Genomic DNA, 25,430 nt, shown 5'->3' with positions numbered 1-25,430 from the left:
TTTGGAGATAAACTCTCTCTAAACTCTCTCTAGCACACATACATGTAATTACTGTACTCTGTGGTTCATATGAAATTACGCACAGTGCATGCACTCAAACAGTAGCATGTACACACACACACACACACACACACACACTCTTACTCACTTACAGTCACACATACAAACACACACACAGTTACACAAAGAGGTGACTGTACCTTGTGATAGGAGGGGAAGGAGCGTCTGAACTCCCTCTCCTCCTCTTCCTCCTCAGTGAGACCCGAGCCGTGTTGAGTGGTCTTGCTGCGGTACAGACTGGCCTCCTGCTGCTCCTTCTCTCTCGCTCTCCTCTCCTGTTCATCCCACTCGTTCACCACAGCCTGAACACAAACCACAGCACACGTTTCCCTAAAGACACTGTACTTCAGCTACAGTCACAGCACATAGCTGAAAACCTGCTAATTACACCCACAACCTGGCTACAACGCAGAAAATAACATCTTCAGAACCACTGTCAACATCAGTCAAGCTCAATTCCGGTGTCTGGGACCATAAGTGTCCCTAATAATACTGTTTTTACTAGTATTACCCAAGAGAGAAACAGGCTTGGTTAAGTAAGAGTTCGCAAAGGACAAATCGGGCCAGGCGACAGACGAGCTGCGTGTCCGTCACGGATTACTACCTGACAGACGTGTCTGAAGATCTTTCGTGTTTCCGGAGTGAGGTGCCCGGCCGACAGCGCGTGAGACTGCACGTAGAGCAGGACGTTGAGCAGAAGCGTGGCGGGTTCGGGAATGACGCGGCCCGACTCGCCCTGCGGAAGCAGCTTCCCCAGGCCGCGCAGCACGTCCAGGGACGCCCGCGAGCACAGGAAGTCGGCCCGCGCCAGGTCGGAGGGCCACCCGGGACCCACGGAGGGGAACCCCAAGGCGCAGCTCACCAGCCGCGGCAGGCCGGACAGGGCGGTCAGCGAGGACGAAACCTGCGACGCCACCAGGCGCATGCCGTGCTGCAGCTGCAGGATGGCGGCTCTCAGGGGCACCACCACGTCCGGGTACAGCGGGTACTCTTCTGCCAGTCGCTGGGCGAAGCGTTGCTGTGAGGCCTGCCAGACGGCCTCCTCCTTCAGCAGGCTCTGAATCCCCAGTCTAGATTTGGGGCCGGATCCCTGCAGGGCCCTGAGCAGGTGGGAGAGGAGGTCGCCCACGGCTGCCGGTTGGCCGATGCTGCAGAGGTAGTGCTGGAGCTCCTGGTACAGACGGCCGTACTGGGGTTCGCCGGGTCGGCACGCCTGCTTCCTGCTGAGCTCTGTGATCTGTTCTCTGACCTGCTGCATACGGATCCACAGGTACCTACACACACGCGCACACATATATATCAGAGAACACGTATCAGACAACTCTCTGACTTCAGTTCCCTAGAACTGTCTTGTCTATGTTTAACAGAAGAGCAGGGTGTTGAGTCAGATTTGGGAGGCGTGGCTAACCTGATGCGGGGATGCTGGAATCCATCAGTGGTACTGCTCTCCTCAAGCTCCGCCCCTGACAGCAGCTGGGATGACAAACTCCTTGCCCTCCATTCCTCCTGAAGTAAGGCCAGCTGGGAAAACAGTTAAAGACAGGGTCAAAAAAACTGGGAAACGAAACTACCTAACGGTAAATAGAAATGAAAAAAAAGTCAAAATAGGATTAAATAACATTTTTATGAGTCTTACCTCCTCTCGGGCATAGCTGAGTTTGTATGCCCGTTTAACGGCCGGGTCAAAAATGGTCTGAGGGGTCCAGACTTGGATCTGAAGCAAACCCATGTTGACCCAGAACACCCCAGAGCGGGCCAGCTGAATGGACCCTTGGATGCGGTTCTGAGCAAACTGCTGCAGGCAGGTTAGCAAAGTGTCCAAGAAGCCCTCTGGGAGCAGGTTTTCAGGCAGGCCTTCTCTGAGGGCAGCCTGGATCTCTTGAGTTGCCCCTATGGGGTCCTGGCCTTCGGTGATGACGTCACAAGCCTCGGTGTAGCTCTCCTGCAGGCCGGGGGGCAGCAAGTCAGACAGAGCAAGCAGCTGCCGTCGTAAAACCAGACCCTGCAGCTGACAGTCAGTACTCCTGAGAGAGAGAGAGAGAGAGAGAGAGAGAGAGAGTGTTTCAATTTCCAAAATCCTGTCTTGGCATTCCTCAAATTCACATACATACATAAAGAGATTTTTGACCCTCCATCTTGCTACATATCCTCCACATCTGAAAACTATATCAGGAATATATGAGTCAAGTGACCTATAAATACAAACTGTCAGACATACACTTAACTGATAGTTTTTTCCATAGCGCCTTACAATTGCTTGTTTCAGAACAGAAACCCTGTAAAAGGTTCAATGACTCAGTCAAGGCCACACAAGGCCGCACATACAGAGACCAACCGTTTTCAGGAATCTCTGCCATAAATGTCTACGTACTATTTCACTTATAACAAAACTAAATTTCATTTTTAATTTTTACATTAATGTGTAATTCAACTCAGGATTCTGCTCAATCCTTGGGCGGGAAACTGATCCCCTCCATATCTGTGATAATGTTCCAGTCCATTTTATCTGTAACACTGTGTCTGATGCTATGGCTGTGTGTGTAGTGTTAAGTCGCTGACCTGAAGTCAGATAAAGCAGGGAGGGCCATGTTGTCCCACAGCACTGCACTCAGGTCCTGGAGCTGGGCAGTCCTCTCTCGCCATTCTCCCAAAGTCACATGGGAGGAGTTGAGGAAACTTGTGCCGGTGGGGTCCCAGTGCACCCCTGCCTCAGCGTTGCTCAAAATTCCCAGCATGCATCTGGACCACACTGCTCGGCTTAGCATTCCAGGACCCTGAGGATGTCAAGGGATTCTGTCAAGTTCACTGTCAAACCATCCAAATGGTTATCGACATCTACTGATAAATTAACACAATCCTGACACATAGCACCCAAAAAAGACATATAAATCCATATAAGCAAGTGTATATACACACACACACAGACACACACACACACCGTGTCAGAGGGTCCCAACAGTGAACGGAAGATCTTCTTCTCTTCGGGACCAAGAGGGCTCCACTTCAACCAGCGTTCAGGGTCTGAGGTCACGCTACTGCACCACAGTGCCGCCAGAGCTTCAGACAGCAGCTCACACCACACCAACTGCAGCTCCTCTGCAGGCTGGGAGGAGAATTACACCACAATCAGGATACAGTAGATTCAGAGAACAGATACAAGAAGACTAATGGAAAACATCAAAGACACCCTCGAAACAATCTGTTGCCAATGTTAGCAGATTCGGGACAGCAGAATAAGAAATACCGTTTGCGTAAAAAGCGAAAAGAGAAAGAACGGTCGATAAAAATGAAAAAAACCGTGTAGGTTGGATTTCTTCACAGACCCTCTCAGTGTTAAGAAGGAACCATAGAGGCTGGAGCTGTCGAGCATTCAGGGGGGTGGACTGCATACAGAAATGTAGGTGATGGGAAAGATCCCTCTGTACACTGCTTTCTGCCTCTCTATCCCTGAGGAAACAGAAAGTCAGGCTGACTAAGGACAAACCTTTCAAATAAGAAAAATGAGCTTAAACCCTACAGCCTAAGGTCAAGTTGTGCAAACATCTATGGCAAATGTACAATACTTTGGCGTGTACACAGTCAAAAAAAAAGTTCTTGATTTGCGACAAATCAGCAAACTATTACTTCTTTGGACTTATATTTAGCATATGCTGAGCACATTCAGCGTGCCTAAGGGGCGAATTTAACAATGAGCTCAAACGAGATAAAATGATTCTTTAGTCTGACGTCGCACCCCTGTGACACCGAAAGCTGTAGCAGGTCTGCAGTAACTCTCATTTGGTTAAGCACAGCCAGTTGTTCCAGTGCAGGCCAGAGCTGGGCCTTGCGCGCCAGCTGCAGTAACATCTCCCGACAGGGAGGGGTGCTGTCCGCCATCTCTTCCTCGCGAGGCACTTCGGACAGAGAGTCCAGGAGACCGCAGGCAGCCATGTAACCCTGCTGCTTCTCCACACAGGAAACCAGCCTCTCTAAAACACCTAACACCACAAAATTTACCATTAAAAGTGGGAAACCACTGACATGGTGTAACCACAGGCACGAAACCACAGTTTTATAAAGGCAAACCATCCAACACTAGAGCTCATTCAAAATCAAAATGAACTGTTTGTTCTGTTACAATCCCTCTACGGTGACTGCAAAAATATTAAGTCCTGTTTAAAGCAAGTAAGGATCGGGTATAGGTAAGCATCAGCTTACCAAAACCTGCTTTATGGTGTGACTTTAGTAGTAAAATACAAAAAGTGATAGCAATTTATGAATATCTGTCAATAGTTGTGAGATGTGTCAGCTGCAGCTGATGGTAGTTTATGTATTTATGCAAACTTCTGAAGGGAGGTTTATTTTTCTGACCTGAGGCCTGTGGTTCCAGCTGCAGGTTGGCCTGTAAGATCAAGCCCCAGGCTTCCAGAAGGCTTTCTTTGGAATCCAGGCCCATAGCAACAGCCCGGAGACGGGACAGCTCTTGTTTCCATAGAGATGCTAAGCTGCTGTCTAGTCGCAAGTCCCTGATGTCTAAGACCCGGCTCAGGACTCGCAAGCGTGAGGCACACTCCGCCACGGACTCCAACTGCAGTGAGGACGCAGAGTAATTAGCATCTCAATAGTCCAACCACCTCCCGCCCCCAAACCCCGATTAAAAAAACAACCAGAAAACAAGGGAGTCAGTTAAACAGTGTTTAAACAATTTGTGGTGCTCCTCGGTGACACCATTCTCAGCCTCTTCCATTTTTTTTTTTACTTTTTAAAACTGAAAGAGAAAAAGTCTATTCGGTGCTGGTTCACAAGCCAACTGCAAACAAACGGAGATAATTCATCTCAGCTTTTCACTTTATCACGGAGGCTGAAATCCCAGTTATGATTCATTGTGCTGCCCTAATTGAGCATTATGAACACGTGTTTATGGAACATTTATGGAAGTTCATGGAACCTTATATGGAAGGGGCTTTCCTAAGGTCTTCTGAATGCCCTTCAGAGCTGATGCCACGGAGGCAGAGCTGGACAGAGTATTCTGGATGGCCGAGGATATGGTCTGGAGCTCCTGCTGTCCCCTGAGACACAGAAACAAACAAACAAACAAACAAAAAATGAGCATTCTGTTTGTAAATAACAACAAAACTGACAGAGCTAACAGACAGTGGGAAGATCCCATAAAATCCTTTTGCAGCTACTCGTGTGAAAAAAAAAAAAATAAATAAACAAACAAACAAATAAAATTGAACACTGCGTAAACAAATCTGTGACAAATAACACTATGATATTTGGTGCCTCGAGACAGGATCATGAACTCAAGGCGATTCACATGATTATAAAAATTACTTTTATTCATCGTTCTCCTCTAACTGCACACATAAGAGTAAAGATAACGTATGCATTCAAGACACCAGCCTTAAGTTTGTTTTGGTACTCACTCATAGTTACTGTCTCCTAGCAGCAGCTGAGGAAGCCTCAGGATGAGATGTTTGTGTACCCACTGCCAGTGTAATGACAGCACACACACGCCACGTGCGTCCGCCGACAGAGAGTTACACACGTGCCAGAAACGATCTCTCCACTGCAGCAACTGCAGGATCTGTGCACACAAATGACATCACATTTTATCTGTGCCTATGCTGTGACACTGCCATTTAACTCCAATGACTAGTCCAGCGAGCGGTCAAAGCAGTTCACGTCGGTCTAGACTGAAGTCATACTGGGTCGCCGTATCAACAATGCTTACAACCAGACAGACGTGTTACAGACTAACGGTCAGCTTAATCCGAAAAAAGGAACTTCTAGGTGGTTTCGAAAAAAAAACCCCCACTCTGCAGTGAAGAAAAATGACAACGGGGTAATAAAGAGTAAATAAAATACACACTTCAAACATGAGGTGGTCTGATATGTAGGGCTGGCCAGTCTGCACTGCCTGCAGCACAAAGGAATCCCAAAGGTCAAAGAAGGAGCGCAGATGAACCAGCACTGGGTGGGGCAGGTGACCGATGTCCACGGTTCCTTTAAAAAAAAAAAAAAAGATCAGAAAAATGGTATTTTAGCAGAAAAAACTATATTTAAGCATCTAATGCTTAACCTCAAGGACATATAACACTCAGCGTTGATGTACTGCATTACGGGTCTCTGTATGTGTGTGTGTGAGTGAGAGTGAGAGAGCGAGAGAGCGAGAGATAGTGTGAGTGTTTATGTATCTGTGTGTGTGTGTGTGTGTGTGTATACCTTTAGAAAAGGCGGTAGCCAGTCGTAGAGCGCTGTTGTGAGGTGATGAATTTCCGGCACTGCTCCCAACCGCAGCCCTTTCCTCCCGGTCCATCAGTAAAACGATTCTGCCAGGACAGAGCAAAAAAAAAAAAAAAGACAGAATATGAGATGTACTCGTTAACAGCCTCATTAGCCGTGGTCAGGTACCCAAACGCGCTCCCCGCTGACCTGTTAGCGACGGCGTTCAGAGCCTCCATGAACTCCTGGTAGCGCTCCTCATCCTCAAAATTACAGGAGTTGGCTAAAATATCCAGGTACTGCTTGTTCCAGCGCATGTCTACCAGGATCCTGTAATCATCTGTGAACAGAGACTTTTATGTTAGAGTGTCAAAACATGAGAACGCTTTGCATCAGATCTTACATGTCTCTAGAGTAATTCTGTTAAGAGCCTTGGGTATGGGGCAATGATTAATGCTCTGTGTTCAAACACACAATCCCTCTGGTTTTTAGACAGATTTACGTTTTTTGGGCTTACTGATTACTTGATTATCGCTCTGAATAGACAATTAACCGGAGTAAAGAAAAATTAATGATTAAAACCTGCCTAGCAGGCAAAGAGGGGTATTCAGTGCTATTCTAGGCAAAACATGGCAGAGAAGTTGAGGATAATGAGACAAGACTTTTCCCCTTGCTGGACTGACTGATGCAGTCACAGTGGCTTATGTTTGTTTAATGTGTGTGTCTGTGTGTGTGTGTGTGTGTGTGTGTTTTACCTGTGCTGTGTGGTTGGAGAAGCTCAGTCAGGGATCTGCCCTTTGTGCTGAGTTTGCTGCTGAACACAGCTTTCAGGGCTTTACTTCCTGCCTCCAGCTGTACCAATGCCGCATCTGACACAAAAAAAAAAACTGATCTCAGAACAGCCTCACAACGTCAGTCACAGAATTCACAGTACTTAGGTCCAATTTCATCACAACACTGTATAAAACGAGAGCCTCTAACTGGGAAGTGAAAGTGACATAAAAATTTAAAATCGTTTGAGACGAACGTTAGACTAAAGCTGTTTTGCAGCCTTATTACAAGTGATTCCACATTAACAATATTCCACGTGAGGATTACCTGGAGCGTGTTTATAGGACTTGGTGAGATGGGAGAGCCAGCTGGTCCTGAGAACCCAGTCACTGTGAGATGCTCTCTCCGTCAGTATCCTAACCGCTGTGGGCAAAAGACGCAGGGCGTCGCTCACCCCTCCTTCCAACCCCCCTCCGGAGAACAGCTGACCTTCGTGTACCGCCCCGCTCTGCATCGCCCTCTGCAGGTCGACGAGGCTCAGCGGACCACTCCTGAACAAACAGGCATGCACATATAGAGTCAACGTACTTATTTTCAAACTATCGATTAACGATTGGCTCTAGATGCAAATAACAGAGATCCGGACTCTGACTGTATGATGTTGCTCTCACCTCTTGCCGTGCAGGCTGAGTGTGTTAAGGCAGAAGGAGAGCACCTGGCCGTCCCTGAGCACGCTGGAGAAGCAGGAGTCCTCGGTGGACAGCAGAGCAGAGGGGAGGTGGTCTGGCCATACTCCTGCACACAACAACCCACTACCCCAACCCTCTGTGTCCAACACCGCTAACTGACTCTCGATCAATTCCTGAGCTCTCTAGGGTGACAAGGGATATATATTTGTATACACAGAGAGACACAGGGACGGACAGAGAGAGAAAAACAGGGCAATTGATCAGAAAAATAATTATCATGAAATAATGCTATATCGTTGTCTTTGAGTCAACGAAATACTCATGAATGACGAAAACCGACCTAAGTTTTAAAACACTGCTTTTAATGCTGTATCGTACAAGCCAGGGACTGTCTTAAAACTTTTCAGTATCAAAACAGAATAAACTAATTAAAAAGTCTTGAAAAATGGGATAGATGCAATCAATTAATCAGAATAGACTGCTGAATGCCATGTTACCAAAACCAGTCTCTTATTATGTAAGTGTTTTACAGGAGTGGTTTGTGTGTGTGTGTGTGCGCGTGTGTGTGCGCGCGCACGTGCATGCGTACCTGCTGGCTGGCGGTGGTGCGCTGACACAGGGCGTAAACTTCTCCGCAGGTCTGCTGGAGAGCACTGGGCAGATCCACTCCTCTCTGGAGCTGACTGGACAACAGGGCAGCGGCGTGGAGCAGGGAGGATACGGACGAGGCCGGGGAGTCTGGACGAATAACGAGGATGAGCGTTATTGTCGTCATAGATACAATACGATCGTTGTTATGTATGTTGTTACATAATGCCTCTCTCTGGTTTGGCTCTGAAACGACCAACTCAGTGCAAGCTTTTGAAAAATCCTATGGAAACTACCATTACAGTGTAGAATTTGGTTCAAATTTGCATTAGTGAAAATAATATGTGTGTGCTAGTGTGGGGTCACAAAGCTGCTTTGTGTTGATTGGCATAATTATTCACCATTAGGTGGGCATAATTGTAGAGGTAATATAATCTGTTACAAGACAGAAGTTGCCTTGCGTGGCCATGCTGTAAAAACACATGTCTACATCTGTCCAACCCGACATGGGGTCCTGTAACAAATGCTTATAGGTATAGTGTCTCACCCCAAATGGAGGCCTTGATTTCTGAGTGAACGGATATTAGGAGATCACACACGCAATCTCCTGTCACTCCAAGTGTGTGTAACACCGTTTTCACATCCAGTGAGTCCCAACAAACGCCCTCGTGTTCACCCGGAATATAGATTTCCACACCTCTGTTCCTCATCGCCCGCGAGATTTCTCCATGCATGGAATCCATGGTGAGAAACAACCTACGAAAACAAGAAACGAAATGGTCAAAATTCAGCCCGGGGACTGAGGAGCATCTGAGTTATACTGTTTGAAGTGAAATACAAGAAGAACCACACTATGTGTCCGGTGAAGTTGTAAAAAGACATGACGTCTCAGGAGTTATGACATGACAAGTATTAGATTTCAGAGTGATTTCTCAGGTAATATGTAGATCTCCGTAGGTAGAGTTTGTACCTGAAGTTGGGGTGAGGGGTGATAGTGGGTGTAGTGCCGTCGATGACCCCACGTTCGTTAATGGTCAGTGATCCACCAGGCTCCAGGAGGGCGTTCAAACGGTCCAGAACAGATGGGCTAGACACACACACACACACACACAGATTATGAACCTTCTCACTGGGACATTGCCAAGTTAATGACAATTAGAGACAAAACATCATTACATACACTACGTCACTCATTCTCTACAAATACATGAAACAGTTTTTGGTTCTCTGTGTTTCTGGCCTCTACAAACCTGCAGAAGTTGACATTGTCCATGAGGAGCCAGTCTCCAGCCTGCAGGGCCTGTACCAGAGTACCATCCAGCCACTCAAAGCCTCCATGGCTCCAACCATCTTCCATCTGAGCCAGACGCTCCTTCAGCAGAGTGAAGTCCACCTGTAACTTCGACATGTCTGTGGAGGAGAACGCCAGACCGACGCATAAGAACACAGTCAAATGCCGCAGTTAAACATGATGAGTAGTTGTAAGTTTGACATATATGACCTGTGAAGTTTTCCTGGTCTAAGGAAGATGTATTATTGTAATAAAGTGTCTTAGATATAAGATTTATCCGTTTTATGATGAACTTAGGATATAAAGTATTTGAGGTTCAGTGAATGAGGCATTTGAGACGTGAAGTACGTGAGGTGTAAAATGTTTGCTGTGTAAGATGACGTATGGGTCAAACTAGCTGGGAATGAGGTGCAAAGTGTTTGAGGTGTGAGGTTGGGGACAGAGCCCTGAAATGAAGTGAACAGGAGTGAGAAAACAGACGTTTCCTGAATGCACACTTAGCATTCAAAGGATTTTCAAAATACACACACAAAAAAAAAAGATACATATAAGACATATGAGATTTTGAGTTAAAAAGTATTGAAATTCTCAGATGTGTCTGGACTAAGGTGTTGGTTTCAAAAGTCGTACCTGTGAAGACTTTCAGCTTGGTGTTGAGTTTGTGAAGCAGGACGATGATGACCTCCAGTTTGTTCAGAGCTTCAAAAGTAATGGTTCCCTCAGTTCTGTCCAACCCCTCTTCCCTCAGCCAGCGTCGGAATGCACTCCACGTACTCAACAGGAACTCTGTGTCCTGTACAGCCCCGTCGAGTGACATTAGCCCACGCCGAGTCACCATGGCAACCACGTAGTCTACGCTCTCCAGAACCTGCTGCCAGGGGCGGATGACGTCAACCTGGGAGCAAAAAAAACCCAGTAACATGATGATCAAGCGAAGGAAGTGAAACTTCCCTCCGGGTTTCAGATATATGAAAGACGATCAGTAATTTACTGTTAGGCCATAAGTCTATGGAGAATCCATACCCTGGACAACAGAGTCCAGTCCAGTCAGGAAAAGATACCTTTTTTTTTGCGGGAAAATTTCTCTTTTTTAACAGCTTTGAAAACAATCACGAAAAAGAGCAAATAATCTACCATTATATTTGATCCCCCCCAGCACTTTCCACTAATGACTCACCTGTTCAAAACCACCGAGCAGTTCCGTGGTATCCATGGCGCTGTTCATGGCCATGACTCTGAGGCGGTGGCCGGTGAGGAGAGCCAGCAGGTGCACCAGGCTGCTCTTCCCACTGGCCGTGGGACCAACCAGTATCGCCATCCAGCCCATTTCCACACACTTCATCAGAGACTCCAGGGGCCGGAGACCCTGGTGCAAGATGGACAGGGGAGGATCCAGGGCCACCGGGGCCCCTCCGCTACGCTGCAGGACCGAGAAGCCCACCTGGGAGAAGGAGCGAGGAAGTGTGCTCTAATCACCGCTAGCATTTTGATTTTAATGTATCTGGATGCTGATTTAATCATTGTGTGATTTTTCAATGGCAGGAGATGGCAAGAGAGCGTTTGTGTGGAAAATTTTAGACTCGTGTGTCCTCTTAGCCCAACGTGTAAGTGGCCGGTCTCTGCTTGTATATGTGTTGATTTGGTATTATTTGTAAAACCAAAGTTTAATATCACAGAGTAACTGTGGGATTCCACAAAGCATTCACAACAAATTTCCAGGCAAAAAGTAGATAAATTACAAGAGGCTATGACCAAACCTGTAGATTGAGTGGTGTGATATGGAATTGCCTGGAGCCTGTGTAGGGTTCAAAGTCCTCCCCAAACACCTTCCTAAACACCGACAGCACCTGCACACAGAGCACGATCCCGTCACTCACGGCTGCATCACATGATATCAGTACAGAATAAACGTCACCAACAGAAACCACGCAGTCACCTGGGCTTTATCAGCCTCTGTCCTCATCCTGTCTGCATACACCAGTCCCACGTGCTGGCCAGGGTTGAAAAACCCGGGTGATTGGTCAGTCTGCATCAGCTGACACCAACGGAAAAGGTCACGGAGGTTAAACTCCCAGGGGCCTCCTCTCTGACCCCACTTCCTTTCCACCATTACTTCTTGAACCAGCTACAAAAGAGCAAATATAAAGAATTATTTACACATCACAAATATTTTGTAGGTTGTAAGACACAAAGGACATGTAAACAAATTTGCATGGTGGAATTATTAGCTTGTTTTCTTATGGACAAGGTGAGCTTCTAAACAAACAAACAGTCTTATGCTCAAAATAGCTAGATGGCGTCCTTGATAGGGAGGAATATATGAAAAGGTATAGTTTAGTTGGACATTAGTGTACTTACCCGGTTGTTGAACTGCACCATTTTGGATATGATCTGTTTTTCAATTGTGGGAAAGATCGACTCTCCTATAAACTCCATGTCCTCAGTGGTGAGCTGGTCCACATATACCTGATTGGAGGGGTAACATTTAAATACCGTTTAGCGAATGCCTCAAAATCTCTGTCAGAAAATGATATTATTCTGAGACGGACTGAAATATGACGACACTCAAACGTAAAGAAGATATTTAAACATGCTAAATTGTACTGTTTGAACAAAATGATGCACAAACCTGGGTGAATCTGTTGAGGAAAGATTTGGGTAGGCCTTTACGCCCCCCGCCCTGGGTGAAGGGATTCTGACACCCAAAGATCTTTGTCTTTTCGTGCTGCACATGAAACTTCATACCCAGCTCTGGGATGTAGATTTCTCCTCGATGATCAAAACAGGCATTCAGTCCCTCCAACACAGACTGGGAGGCAAGATTCAACTGTGGAGGAGTGGATGCAATCAGATCAACATCAATAGGATCTCACATACAATACACAACAAAACTCAACAAGTTCAATATCATCTTTGGGCTTCCAGTAACCACTGCTCAGTAATATCTGAACCTTTATAGAAACCTGGGTTTGCAATACAATGGTGAGTGCATTCATAAATTTAATGCAATTCTATAGTAAATCATATGTAAATATCTATATTGACTGAAATGGGTAAGAAACTGAAGAGGAATCTGGTTCTGACTGTGTACCTCATCCAGGACGATCCAGTGGCCGGCTTTAAGTGCCGCCAGGAGCGGCCCGTCACGCCAGGCGAACTCTCCTCCTTTTCCTCCTTCAACCGGCAAGTCCGTACCGAACAGATCAGTCACATCCTGTCGCAACAGGAAATGACATCATGAGATGAGATTATCATCGGCTGACTATTACATTCACAATCTATGGCACTTATCTATTATAAGAGCCATAAGATGTTGTGTCACTTCTCAGACCTGTTCACATTTGTTTCGGAGTGCTTTGGAGACAGCTATATTAGATTCATACGTGTGTAACAGGCCAGTATTAAAAAAAAAAATACACTAAACTACAAACATCTTACAGTTTGTTCAGAGAGATTGATCCTGACGAGCTGGTTCCCAGAGGCCTTTGCTAGAGCTGCCACTAAGCTGGTTTTGCCCACGCCAGGTGAGCCTTCCAGCAGTATGGGGCGCTGTAGTTTCAGGGCTCGTAGAAGCCTCTGGGCATTCATGGCCGTGGTGCCCGCAGCCAGGGCATAACCAGACAGACTCCGCCCCTCACTCTCTGGACCTGTCAGAGCCAGGAAAGCCGGACTGTGTTTAACAATACTTCCTTACGAAAATCTTCTTTATGTATGAGTTAAGATACACGTCGATTTAAACCATTTTAAATAATTTTGACTGCAGTGGATGACAGCACAATTGAAGCAGAAAATAACGCATTAATATACTGTTTGAAGATTCTAACGGTTACAGTATTTCAGCTATAGGTAGCAGGAGAAGGGTTGCTAACAAAGTCTGTAAACACAAATGAATTTTCCAAGTTAGGCGAAATGGCTCCACCTGAGGCGATGTAGAAGGGGTCGATGCCAAAGAAGTCCTCTCCCCACTGGGGCTCTCTGGGCAGGCTAATGTCATAGACACGCAGGGCGTCCCGCATCTCCTCGTCCAGCTGAGTTATTCTGCCCAGCCGCTGCCGCAGGAAGCCAAGGCAGGCTTTACGAGCAGCCAGAGCGTTCTCTGCAGCCGACACCGTTGTGCCTGTCACAGAGCATGAAGACGAAGTTCAAAGTTCAAAGTTTATATATATATATATATATATATATATATATATATATATATATATATGTATATGTATATGTGTATACATATATGCATGTGTATGCATGATGGACTTGAATGAGATTCACAGGTTTTCTTTAGGACAATTCTGTTAAAACAACCTACTTTATAATAGCTTGTAATACATGAAATGAAAACATTGTAATAGCACAATATTTTCTCTCAAAGAAATGTACAACTGTGTGTAACAGATTTGACATTGAAGTATACCTGCAAAAAGTCGAAGAATAAATTAGAGGAAAACGTAATCTCTTCAAAATCACTGAACGTGGTCCAGTCGACTTTGCTCACTATACCCACCTGAACCGATGCCGTCCACGTAAACCAGACAGGCGGCATGGATGAAGGCTGTGACGGTGTCCAGACGCAGATTCCACTCTGGCTCCTCTTCCTCCGCCCCTCCCATGGTCATAAAACCGTCTTCATCGCGTTCAGACACCTGGTTCAGAAAGTTCACCCACGACAGGATGTCTCTAACACTCAGTATGCAGTGACGGCCAAAGTCCTGATTGGTCAGCCAGTCGATAAAGTCCAACATGAGCTCAGCGATGTCCTTTCCTGAGAAGGTCAGAGAGGAAATTCTAAGTCAAACTTCAGAAGAAGTGGTGGAAGTTCTCTGCATTTATTCAGCACTTGTTAATCTCAACTGCATCTAATTTAGCTTTTGTGGACAGAGAAGAGAGGGATGGCTTCCACCTATCATTTCACGTTTCAAGTACTTTGTTCAAGTACTCCTAAATCCTCAATGGGAGCGGACACTTTACTTGGGAGCCGTACAGATATGTGGAACCTTTGCCAAGGAGAAAAATGTAGGCGGGGGAACCTTGGTGGTCGTTTTCGTCCAGGGAAAGGCCCTGTCTCAGGTTGTGCTGGATGATCTGCATCAGGTCACTGCGGCTGTTAGTCTGAGGACACCAGATCTCAGTGAACCTGTTCCTCAGGGCAGGCGACAACTGGACACACAGACAGACAGAAGGACAGACACACACATTCATTTCACCACATGATACTATAGCTCCTTTTTTTAAGAACCACTTCTTATTTCTGCAAATACTCCACAGAAAGAAGCAAGTGAATGAGTGTGGGTCTACACCAACCTCCTTCTTCCCAAAGTCTCCTCCAGGGTTCATGGTGGCCACCAGTCTGAATTTAGGCCCTGCTACGATAAGCTCCACATCGTCATCTTCACCACTGCCTTTCTCAGCCAGCACCAAAGATTTCTCTGTCTCCAACACACTGAATGGGTCAGAGGGGAAAACAAGGTCATTACAACCAATACAAGTCAGCTTTGTAGACATATATTTAATGGATGTCCCAGTGTGTGTGTGTGTGTGTGTGTGTGTGTGTGTGTGTTCACCTGTTAAGTCTCTCCAGTACAGAGTCGTCAGCCAATGAAATCTCATCCATGAGGAACACGCCCCCCTGTCTCATGGCGAGAACAAGGGGTCCGTCGTGCCACTCAAAAAGTCGTCCATCTTCAGCCTGAATAAAATAGATGATGAGAACATTTTCACCTAAGTCTTCATAGTTTTTGAACTCAAAAGTTTTTGAACTTAACTTCCCGTTTTTAAACTTAAAAGTTTTAAAAGTCTGAATTTTGATTGAGGCCCAGTACAGGCCCAGAATCTCACCTGTTCTGTTCCGCCGCGGCGGACTGGACGCAGCCCACCCAAAAAATCTGATGTTTCCATGTGGAGGTGACAGTTGAGAGAGAAGAACTTCTGACCCGCCAGAGCAGCAAACAACTGGCAAATAGTTGTCTTTCCACATCTATAAATGAAGGTAAACACTGAGTTATCATAACCATCACAGTATACAATATTTACTATTTTAACTCATTTGATAGATAAAATGATGTTCATCTGAAATCACACTGTCAGTGTAGCCGAGACAGTTAATGCTATAGGCAACAGATACAATTCTGAACGTGTTTTAGTTTGCTGTGGAACATGAACGATAGAAAAAGGTCTTAAGTCCAGGTGTTTCATGTGTGTGTGAGTGTGTTTTCACTTGAGGGGCTCACTTGAAATTTCAAATCTTACCCAGTGTCCCCCACCAGCAGGACAGACTCGCCGAATCTCAACGCCCGCCCCACCAGTACCGCCAGTCTCCTCATACTCTGTGTCCACACCACATGACCAAACTCCTCAGGCACGCCCGCGATACTGTCCACGAACGGACCTGCCAATCAGAGGACCAGAGCTGACGGGGCTCTCATATGCAACCAATCAAAGCGGAGCAATCAAAAAGTACACACATCTTACAGAATATCACAGCTGAGGCCAATTTAGCATTCATGGCTATTAAAAATCCACCGAAAAAATGAAGATCCATGCACCTCACATTTCATATTGCTGTTATTCAGTAATGTATACGAGACAAAAGAATGTTTCTGAGATTGAAGTACTACAGAGCATAAGCCCAAGATATCAGTTTCATCACATAGCACAGTGGATTCAGTATTTGTCTCAGTCATGGTTCACTGTGGTCTGGGCTGATATGTTTACATTAACATAATGATGGGCAGCGGTGCAATATTTAAGTGAGCTGCAATTGAACATAATCGACCAAATCTTGAAATGATTCCATCATGGTCCAATAGTGTTCAGCTGTGACCTGCTGTGACCCGCTATGCACTCACTAAATTGGGTGGTGACCTGAGCCTCAGAGAAAAGGGCATCTGGGTTTATGGTCCTCTTGAAATGCTTTTCCAGAATGTTCTGAATGGTCTGTGCCTCTACGGGTTTCCTAACCCGGCCTGCCAATAACATGTACCCTGAGAGAGAAAAATATGAGGTGAATCATGAGGTGAAAGACAGCAAGAATGTAGCTTCATATAAATAAAAAAAAACTTTTTTAAAACTCTTCTTGGGAATTTCATGAAGTTTGTCAACAGCAATCAGGGTTTATGCAACATTTTATGGAAAAAGTTATCATCTATAACTTCTAACAGGTAAAAATGGTCACGTAACATTAGCTAAAGCAGGAAAAGACATATAACACAAGTTAAACACCAACAATACAATAGTTACTCTTTTTGTTCAGTACTCTGATGAGAAAAAAAAGGCTGCCGTCTCAGAAGACAACACATGTGGGAAAATCTGATATGTTTAAGTAGGATTTACCATCATCAGCTAGATGTTGCAACCAATCACGCGAAGAATCAGTCTGCTCCTCCAACCTATAGCGTTCAGCCCATCGAAACAGGTCTCTCAGAGTGATGAAACCGTGTTTTCCGGCAAAGACGCTGGAGCCCCTGCGCAAAGACTGCACCAAAGACACACAAACACATAGGCACATTAACTATGAGTGTTACATAATCATAGCGTGTTCTAAAGAGATTCTCTGTCTGCTCGTCTCCTGACCTGCAGGTTCTGCATCACTTTGACCAGTTTGGTGCAGTAAGAAGGCGGCAGGCTGCATCTCTTGTGTAAAATGGTTTCCAGCTCTGTACTGGGAAGCTCATCAAAGTGGAGCTCCACAAAACGATTCCTGAAAGCCCTGGACAGCACCTGGAAAAAAAAAGTCCACCAATGAATTATATACTATACCAAAATACAGCAAAGACCAGTCACAACCTATTCGTATACTATGTAATAAGGGGGGCAACAGCAGGTTCATGGGTTTTGTTTTTCTCTGTTGGGTTTGCATTCATGATATCTTTACTACTGCCCTACATCTGCATGTCCATTAGAGAGTACCTTTCTTCCACCATAAAGTCCCGGAGGATTCTGGGTAGCAAACAGCATGAATCTGGGGTGCGCCTTCACCACCTCCTGCGTCTCAGCGATGAACAGCTCTCTGTTGTCATCCAGTAACCTGTTCAGGGCTTCCAGAACATCAGTGGGGGCCAGATTCAGCTCATCCAAAATGATCCAATAGCCTTTTCGCATAGCATCTATAAGAACACCTGTGGAGAAAACAAATCCATACAAAGATTTAAATAAAGTTCAATACACATTATAACAGACTATATAGGCACTGTATAAACAATCCTCTTGTTTTGGGTGTTTTTTTTTTTTTTTTTGGGCATTTACCTTCTTTGAAGACCAGCTTCCCGTGATCGTCTGAGGTGTAACAGCCGATGTATTCCTGGATGTCAGTATGGTCGTGGTTGTTGATCCTCACACACTGGTTACCAGTGGCAGTCGCCAACCACCTGATAAGACTGGTCTTTCCCACAGACGTCTCTCCTTGGATCAGAACTGGGTGGATTCTGCGGAATCCCAAAAAAAAAAAAAAAATCTCAGCTTAGAGAGATGTCGAGTAGGAATCAGTGTGAGAGAAGAGGGTTTTGAGTAAGAAGTGAATGGTGCCGAGTTGTGTGCGGAATCTGATGGAAAGGTCACTGTTCTGAGAGAACTGGGATAACCTCATTAACAAGGGCAAAGATCAATTGGAACAATTGACACAAGCATCACAAACAAACACGCAGGGCGCAAAAAAAAAAAAATCCGTGATTCACAGCTCCGACTCACGACAGATAATGAGAAAAAACAAACAAACAAACAAACAAAAAAACCAACTAAAAAGTCGTTCAAACCCGCAGAGCTCATCCTGAACGGACATTTAGCACCACTAACACTACAAAAACCAAAATAGACTACGACAGAGTCAATTCATTAGAGAAATAACTATTGACGAGTCAATTGATCGGCGGAGCGACGGAGGGAACAGGCCGTATTTTCCTACCCGGCGGACACCACCCTAGCCAGGTCACGCAGGTTGAGCTTGACGGAGGGGGTGAGGATGTAGTTGGGGTCCAGGGCTGGTTCCATGTCACCCCGAGTGACCCAGTAGTCCTCAATCTGGACACAGCGTCGGTTATTGGGCTCAGGAATGGACTGGAGAGACACAGGACAGAAGACCACCGGGATCAGAGACCATAATACCATATAACGGCTTCAAATATTTACCACAAAACCTCGGCAAAACACCGAAGCCACTGTTAAACCTGTCTGAAATGATACATACACACACAGAGAAACTGGAACGAATGACAAAATACAAGAAAAAAAGAAAAAAAGAAAAATGTCTTTAGAGCATGTAAGACTTGGCAGATTCAGTAAAGATTGCGTTACTGCTACGTTGGGTTAGGTTATTAATTAGAGTGGGGGCACGCCACTTAATTTGGGACGTGCTGATTATAAGAGAAGGAGGTTAATCTAATATCGAGGCAGGAAGCCATTCGTCATTTGATGTGATTAATATAATCTGATGTTGGGTTCAGAAAAAGGAATCTCAGACAGCTCTTAGCTGACTGTAGCTGCTCTTACTTGTCTGAGACACTTTATATTGCCTCCCAGTATGTGCTGACACACCAGTTTCTCCACCACAGGATGGGAGCTTCGATCCAACTGGGTGAGGAAGCTCAGACAGAAACCCTGTGGGGGGAAAAAAGACGTCACGAAAAAGACGAGGTAGCGTCACTCGCTCCCCCCGGGGTAATTCTGCTGCAAGCAGTGATGTTCACACCCAATACACTGGTGTAAAATTCCTGTAAGGCCGGTGGGACCGTGTTACCTCATAGAGAGAGCGCTGGATGCTGTAGCAGGGGTTAGACGCTACGTATTTCAGGGCGCGGCACAAGGTTCGCAGGCTGTAGTGAGGCTTATGGCCTGTCCCGTCCACCAAGCGTGACTGAGCCTCTCTTCTCACTGCCAGATAAAAACTGAGGAAAAAAAAAAAAAAAAGAAAAAAACGAAACAGAAAAAAGAGAGCGCCGCGTTACTGAGACTGGAGAGGATACCCATTCATCAAATTTTTTTTTTAATTACTGAAATGATTCAAAATGTAATTATTCAAATGAATGAAAATGATGACTCATTTTTTATGGTTTAGTTGTGCTCAAGCAAATTCATAAGGCAAATATGTGTTGTTGAAAAAAAAAGAAAAAAAAAATACATCTGAAAAGCTTTTCATGTGAAAACAGTGGCACGACCAGGCGCGGTTCAGACCTTATGATGCCGTGGATGATGGTGCGGTTCACGTTCAGGCCTCTGAGGTAGTCTGAGACCAAGACCCGCAGGTCACAATCACTCTCCAGCTCCTCAACATATAACTCTGTGAACCTGTGAAATATGCAGGTCAGTATACAAAACCAGTCCTAAGAAACAATCCAAGAATTTACTGAGTCCATTTTTCCTCCTCTTGAACTCACACTAAAGTTTAGTGGTTCAGTGGTCAGATAGATTTGACAGAGGTGAGATTTGAGGCATTTTTTGAATGTGTTCAGTGAGAGAATACGACAAAGAGAGGCAACTTATTCCACTATTCTGGAGCTAGGATATACTGTAAGAAGAATTTTATTTATATCATGAATATTTAAGCTATGTTATCATGTTCAGGAAATAAACCCAAAACCACTGACTGGGTCATATTCCTTCACTCTGAGCCACAGGAAGATGATTACTAACCACTATGGCCTTCCCTCTCTTACTCACCTATTTCGGATACCCAGAGGGAGGTTCCTCTTCCCCACGTCTGTAGCTGGGTTCATACAGGCAAACAGACGGAAGTCTGGGTGTCGCACCAGTGGCTCTAAACACAGTTTGACACCAGAACAGTTTAATGTTCACTTCACATGGAGTAAATCAATGTAACTCAGGAAAAAAAAAAAAAAAATCAGGAAAAACAGGCACAGCAGCACTGCAGCGTTCATCAGATCAATGCCTGATTACGATGGGAAAAGACATCGTGTTCTCAAATCCCATTGATAAGAGCAGACCTCAGTGTTTATATCTGGTCAGTTAATGACAAAAAAGACGCCCTGTGAGCAGAGCTATTCCGGCTTTCCTCATGATATGTTTGGGACAGGGTTGTGAATAAGGTGAACTGGTCCTAGATCACTTCTAGGAGCAGAGAACTTCTCTATTTAGGGTGAGATACCTGTGTCCCCGCGGTCCAGCAGGACCAGGGACCCAGCCGTCCCCTCCAGGAGGCCGCTCAGACACTCCAGAGTCTCTGCTGCCGCCAGGTTAATCTCATCCAGCAGAATCCACTCGCCCTTCTTCACTGCCCGGGCCAGAGTGCCCTGTGCAAACACATACCAACAGACACAAAGCCTGAGTCTACTAAGATCTCACTACACTTTATTAAATGTTATAAACACGCATAATTGCAGCACAATCCTTTTATTTCATAAGTATGTCTTATCTCCTAATGTGTCATAGCAGCATACACACATAAAGTGTCAATAACTGTTTATGTTCCATTTCTAGGGATCTGGAGCAGTGGGGGGGGGGGGGGGGGGGGGGGGTTGGTGAATGACTGGGAGATCTGACGGTGGAAAAGAGAGCGGAGGGGGAGAGATTACCTCAACAAAGGAGAAGACCAGAGCAGATTCACAGGCTCTGATCTGCTCCTGAGTTTGGCTGAGTCTTTGAGCTAGAGCCTCCCACTGTTCCTGAAGCAGGGCCGCTGTGGGAACATGCACAGACACACGCAAAGACGCACACATAGACGCGCACACAAACACACGCGCGGGCACGCAAATTAGCCCCCAAAATCACACAAAACGTTACAAGAGATGTCAATTAATATATTTTTTCATCCATTAAAAATGAAAGGCTGTAATTTGACATGGGATTATTTATACTGTACTCTGACTCAGAATGCTGAAGCAAAAACACAAGTTTTTATGTGGGTCTACCCTAACCGAAGCAAATGGACTGGGATTCACGAAAATAAAAACTGTGGCTGCTACATCACCATGGCAACCTGTAGTAATGGTGTAGTAGTGAGGGAATCGGTCCGCTAATAGCAGGGTTTCCCTCTTACATGGGTGGTAATGAGTATAAGTAGCTATGAGTAACAGCACCAGCTGAATAAACATAACTGCAAGTTGTACCATTGGGTTTGTCTTGGAGCTCCTTAGTGAGGGCAGACTTGCATACGTGGTCCATAAGTTTGAGCAGATCTTGCCAGCGTTTGCCCCTAAAACAAGTCTGAACGTGTCCCAGGAAGGTAAGGTTCTGTTTGCGAGAGTACGTCTGAGAAAATAGGTCCTCAAACGCTTCCCGCAGGGGGAGCAGAATCAGCCTGTGGTCCACTGGTTTATACCTGAGGATCAAATTTTCAAAATCAGTAAGGCACTACTTTTAACCGTCTTTAAATACATCTCGCCTTTGACAGCGTAGGTCACATTAACTGCATTAGAGAAAACGTTACACTTTGGCTGGCATTTGACCTCTGCATATACAATATTTCACACAGATGATCAAACCCTTAGTCTGAATGAGCGAGTTGTTCTAGTTCCAGGAGGTCTACTGGTTCAAAAATACTGAATAACCCACAAAACCATCTCTGTAATACCCACAAAACCATGTGCTCTTACCCTCCTAACAGATCTGCTGTATCACTCTGTTGATTCATGTTAACCACACGCAGACGGTGCCCTGAACATGGAGAGATGTTACACAGCGTGTTAATAAAAAAAGATAAGAGATGTTTGTGAGAAATTCAGAGGAAAATTACATTTTCTGTGTGTGTGTGTGTGTGTGTGTGTGCGCGTGGGGGAGGGGTAGCTGGTTCACCTGCAAGGCTTGCCAGGTGCTGCACTGTAGACGTCTTTCCGGTACCAGTCTCACCAACCAATAGGACTGGTTCTCCCTTGGTTACACACACAGCTAGCTGCTCCAGTAAGACAGAGGATGGCCGCGTGGCCGCAAAAGTTTGTTTCTCTCTGCAGAGGGATCATGAAACACACACACATTAACACAGACACAAACGCACACAGACCAAGAACATGCGTCTGAACAACTCACAACTCATTCCAAAACTTTACCTTCATTTTTCGTATGTTCAAATCAATACGTTTTATCAACAACGTCGAAGAGGCTTCGTAAAAGATGCTAACGAGCTAACCGCATTTCCCTCATTCGCTGTAGGGGTTTGTTTAACTGCTTTGCGGTTAACGATCAATTCAATGTTTATTCAATTTAACAGCAGGGTGCCCACAGTTCCTGGGCCAAAAGTTGGCACAGAGGCTGGCGCGTCAAATATCTAAATAACAGACTGGGAGCGAACGGAGACCGCTGGCCTGACGGGTAACTCACAGGTTTAGCCGGACGACCTCGCTCTGTTTGCGGAGCACTGTAACTCGGCCAACTGTCACCTCCAGCTCTGTTACATTAAGGGAAGGCTGGTACATCTGACAAAAATGCTGGGCCTGCAGGGAAAAAAAAAAAACAAACCAAAAAAAAAAAAACGTTATGTAACACTATCGGCCTGAGAGCGCTCACGTAGTAAAACATGAAGTCTCCATGTCGTATAGTAGAGATTTAGTGAGCGACGAGAAGAGCTTTTTCACAAGAAGTAATAAAAGTGTCAAGTCAGTCTCCTAAAATGTGCACAGCAATATCACATCAGAAAAGACATTACGTAATCCTTTCATTTTTGAGTCATAAGATACATTGGGGTACACAATGCTTTTCCTCGCCATTGGTGACATAACATGGTTGTTAAAATGTCATAAATCCCAGATGCTGTCTTTTCAGCACATTGCTGGAAAATGTCAAAAGGTATACGCTACACAATACCCAGCGTAACATTGCTATATGACTATAGAGACTACCTTAGCAAACTAAATTTTGATACAATACTGGTAAACATGTTTTTGGAACTAAATGCTGAGCTATAATAGCACAGACTGGTAACTAAGCAATAATAATATGGATTAGTAATTTATGCCCCATCCCCTCACCTTTTCCCTGGAGATGTTGAGTTTGCTGCCTATTGCTTCTGCCATTCTCAGTCGGCTCTCTGGTTTAGACAGCATGGCAGTGAAGCAGTCAAGGGCCTGGAAAACAGAGAACAGACATTACACCCACACACTCTGTAACCGCTTCTGTTCACAGGGCTTAAGGACAGATGATTGAAAATGCTTCAATAACACATCCGAGTTAACTCAGCATTAACAGAACAGATTTCTTTTTCTCCTAGTAAAGCCAGAGCGGAACGGGTTTAGCTGATCGGAACCGCGGTCCGAGATCAGCGGGCGTAAATATTCCAGGGGATGGGTCCATTTCTCACGACGGACAGAACGCTGCGTCTGATTAAACTCTGTCCATCAGTCAGATAAATGGGTACAACCGCAGCCATGTTTTGGCCGTGACAGGTTGCCTTGGAGACCACGAGACAACTCACCTCTAGAAAAACAATCTGGGCAGTGGCAGAAGAAGAGCTATCAAAGTTGTAGTAGATTCTTTCACACCATTTCAGTAAGTCCCTGTTAAAGAGAAGAACGCAGAACATTTGTGGGGTGTACAGAAAAAAAAGCTGGAAAAAAAAAAATCATGAATAATTGTACAGTGCATAGTTACGAAGTTAAACGATGAAATTTTCATTAAGTAATTGGTGGCACAACGGTCTGACAGCAATGCTACAGGAGTTTTCCTGTATTTAATGAAAAGATTGGAAACATCACATCTTACATAATAAACAATTAAATAAAGTGTCTCTCCATAATTCCATCCCTTATAAGGAGTTATTCCTTTGTCTTAATTATGGAATTAAAACAGCTGCTCTCTTTTAACTGTCCCCGGTGCAGTATGTCACTCAATAAACATGTGTGTGATAACAAATCTGAGTCAATGTTGAATACATTATGTGTTACCTAGATTACATAACGCAAAAATACATTAACTCTCCAGTACAGATTGATCACTTACAGCACAAATAGACAAATTCCAATTTGGAAAAAAAAAAAAAGGCTGACAAATAAGAAATGTTCTCTAAATGTACTGGTGTGGACCACAAAAGCATAAATTAATTGCATTAATTGATTTTCAGCTACACTATGGGTACTCCAAAAAAAAAATCACGACACACCGTATGGAAAATACCGGCATTCCCGCATTGATCGGTCCCTTAAGCAAAAAGAGTCAACCCAAACTCAACATTTGCTTAGGTCAAAACACCTTTTCCAAAAAAAAAGACAACAACAACAACAACAACAACAACAACAAAAAAAGAGCCCAATGAGCCACACTAGTCCGCAGCTCAACGGGTAGGTGGAAAAACAAACAGCACTCTCTGAAGCTAAAGTTCTGAATCCCAGACAGTTTTGAGGTACTACTCTTGCCCTGGCCTGGCCTTTTCCGCATTTTTTGTCTGTGGTGCTGTAGCAGGGACATTCTGATCAATAGTCATTGACTGCGGCACAGCCCGTTGGACAGTTAATGAAAGACCCGAAGGCGAAGCTGATCAGCCAATGGGAATGTACCAATTTGATTCAGACATCACATCACTCCTCTAGACGAGGACGCAGCATTTCGATACATATTCTGGTATCATGCCCTTTATGTAGAGCAAAGAGATGATGTTCGAAATATACATGGGGATGAACTCATGAAGTAATATTGACAGGCACATAAGCGTCACTTTTTGACTGTAGAAAAACATATGTGTGCGTGAATTGGGGCATAGTATAGATTTAATAGAGTGACCGCTATGTTACCCAACAAATCAGAGAATGTTCACGTCAACACATATTTAGAGTTGGGGCAAGGCCAAAAAAAAAAAAAATTGTACACAGGCAATGTCTATAAAACCAACCAATAAGCTCAAATACATTGTCAACTGCAGGTATAACTCTAACACAGGAGAAATGACTAAATTTGTTTAG

At 45.0% G+C, this 25,430-nt stretch overlaps 1 protein-coding gene across 1 annotated transcript in view; it reads right to left on the bottom strand.

Annotated features, from left to right (window-relative positions):
- Positions 1-25,430, bottom strand: part of mdn1 (midasin AAA ATPase 1) — a 46,005-nt gene that overhangs the window by 16,624 nt on the left and 3,951 nt on the right. Inside the window, exons 11-64 of the mRNA XM_030781114.1 lie at positions 23,951-24,032; positions 23,508-23,603; positions 22,861-22,973; positions 22,339-22,487; positions 22,140-22,200; positions 21,654-21,865; positions 21,120-21,223; positions 20,693-20,837; positions 20,248-20,344; positions 19,762-19,875; positions 19,328-19,475; positions 19,081-19,188; positions 18,497-18,648; positions 17,842-18,020; positions 17,506-17,714; positions 17,170-17,316; positions 16,930-17,071; positions 16,446-16,580; positions 15,847-15,985; positions 15,436-15,574; positions 15,162-15,286; positions 14,902-15,040; positions 14,628-14,757; positions 14,105-14,362; positions 13,526-13,723; positions 13,045-13,253; positions 12,698-12,820; positions 12,236-12,433; positions 11,965-12,072; positions 11,543-11,731; positions 11,364-11,453; positions 10,784-11,047; positions 10,237-10,501; positions 9,566-9,725; positions 9,286-9,402; positions 8,863-9,071; positions 8,317-8,465; positions 7,710-7,909; positions 7,366-7,589; positions 7,023-7,136; positions 6,478-6,607; positions 6,268-6,374; positions 5,915-6,048; positions 5,469-5,629; positions 4,988-5,108; positions 4,411-4,627; positions 3,794-4,037; positions 3,384-3,507; positions 2,999-3,163; positions 2,620-2,834; positions 1,697-2,084; positions 1,469-1,581; positions 665-1,334; positions 201-362 (exon numbers count right to left, since the gene is read on the bottom strand). Of these exons, the coding sequence (XP_030636974.1) occupies positions 201-362; positions 665-1,334; positions 1,469-1,581; positions 1,697-2,084; positions 2,620-2,834; positions 2,999-3,163; positions 3,384-3,507; positions 3,794-4,037; positions 4,411-4,627; positions 4,988-5,108; positions 5,469-5,629; positions 5,915-6,048; positions 6,268-6,374; positions 6,478-6,607; positions 7,023-7,136; positions 7,366-7,589; positions 7,710-7,909; positions 8,317-8,465; positions 8,863-9,071; positions 9,286-9,402; positions 9,566-9,725; positions 10,237-10,501; positions 10,784-11,047; positions 11,364-11,453; positions 11,543-11,731; positions 11,965-12,072; positions 12,236-12,433; positions 12,698-12,820; positions 13,045-13,253; positions 13,526-13,723; positions 14,105-14,362; positions 14,628-14,757; positions 14,902-15,040; positions 15,162-15,286; positions 15,436-15,574; positions 15,847-15,985; positions 16,446-16,580; positions 16,930-17,071; positions 17,170-17,316; positions 17,506-17,714; positions 17,842-18,020; positions 18,497-18,648; positions 19,081-19,188; positions 19,328-19,475; positions 19,762-19,875; positions 20,248-20,344; positions 20,693-20,837; positions 21,120-21,223; positions 21,654-21,865; positions 22,140-22,200; positions 22,339-22,487; positions 22,861-22,973; positions 23,508-23,603; positions 23,951-24,032 (9,091 nt within the window). The remainder of the gene's footprint in view (positions 1-200; positions 363-664; positions 1,335-1,468; positions 1,582-1,696; positions 2,085-2,619; positions 2,835-2,998; positions 3,164-3,383; positions 3,508-3,793; positions 4,038-4,410; positions 4,628-4,987; positions 5,109-5,468; positions 5,630-5,914; positions 6,049-6,267; positions 6,375-6,477; positions 6,608-7,022; positions 7,137-7,365; positions 7,590-7,709; positions 7,910-8,316; positions 8,466-8,862; positions 9,072-9,285; positions 9,403-9,565; positions 9,726-10,236; positions 10,502-10,783; positions 11,048-11,363; positions 11,454-11,542; positions 11,732-11,964; positions 12,073-12,235; positions 12,434-12,697; positions 12,821-13,044; positions 13,254-13,525; positions 13,724-14,104; positions 14,363-14,627; positions 14,758-14,901; positions 15,041-15,161; positions 15,287-15,435; positions 15,575-15,846; positions 15,986-16,445; positions 16,581-16,929; positions 17,072-17,169; positions 17,317-17,505; positions 17,715-17,841; positions 18,021-18,496; positions 18,649-19,080; positions 19,189-19,327; positions 19,476-19,761; positions 19,876-20,247; positions 20,345-20,692; positions 20,838-21,119; positions 21,224-21,653; positions 21,866-22,139; positions 22,201-22,338; positions 22,488-22,860; positions 22,974-23,507; positions 23,604-23,950; positions 24,033-25,430) is intronic.

Source organism: Chanos chanos, chromosome 8 (genome assembly GCF_902362185.1).
Source record: "Chanos chanos chromosome 8, fChaCha1.1, whole genome shotgun sequence".
In the NCBI taxonomy this organism is placed as follows: domain Eukaryota; kingdom Metazoa; phylum Chordata; class Actinopteri; order Gonorynchiformes; family Chanidae; genus Chanos; species Chanos chanos.
This window is presented reverse-complemented; position numbering and strand designations above follow the sequence as displayed.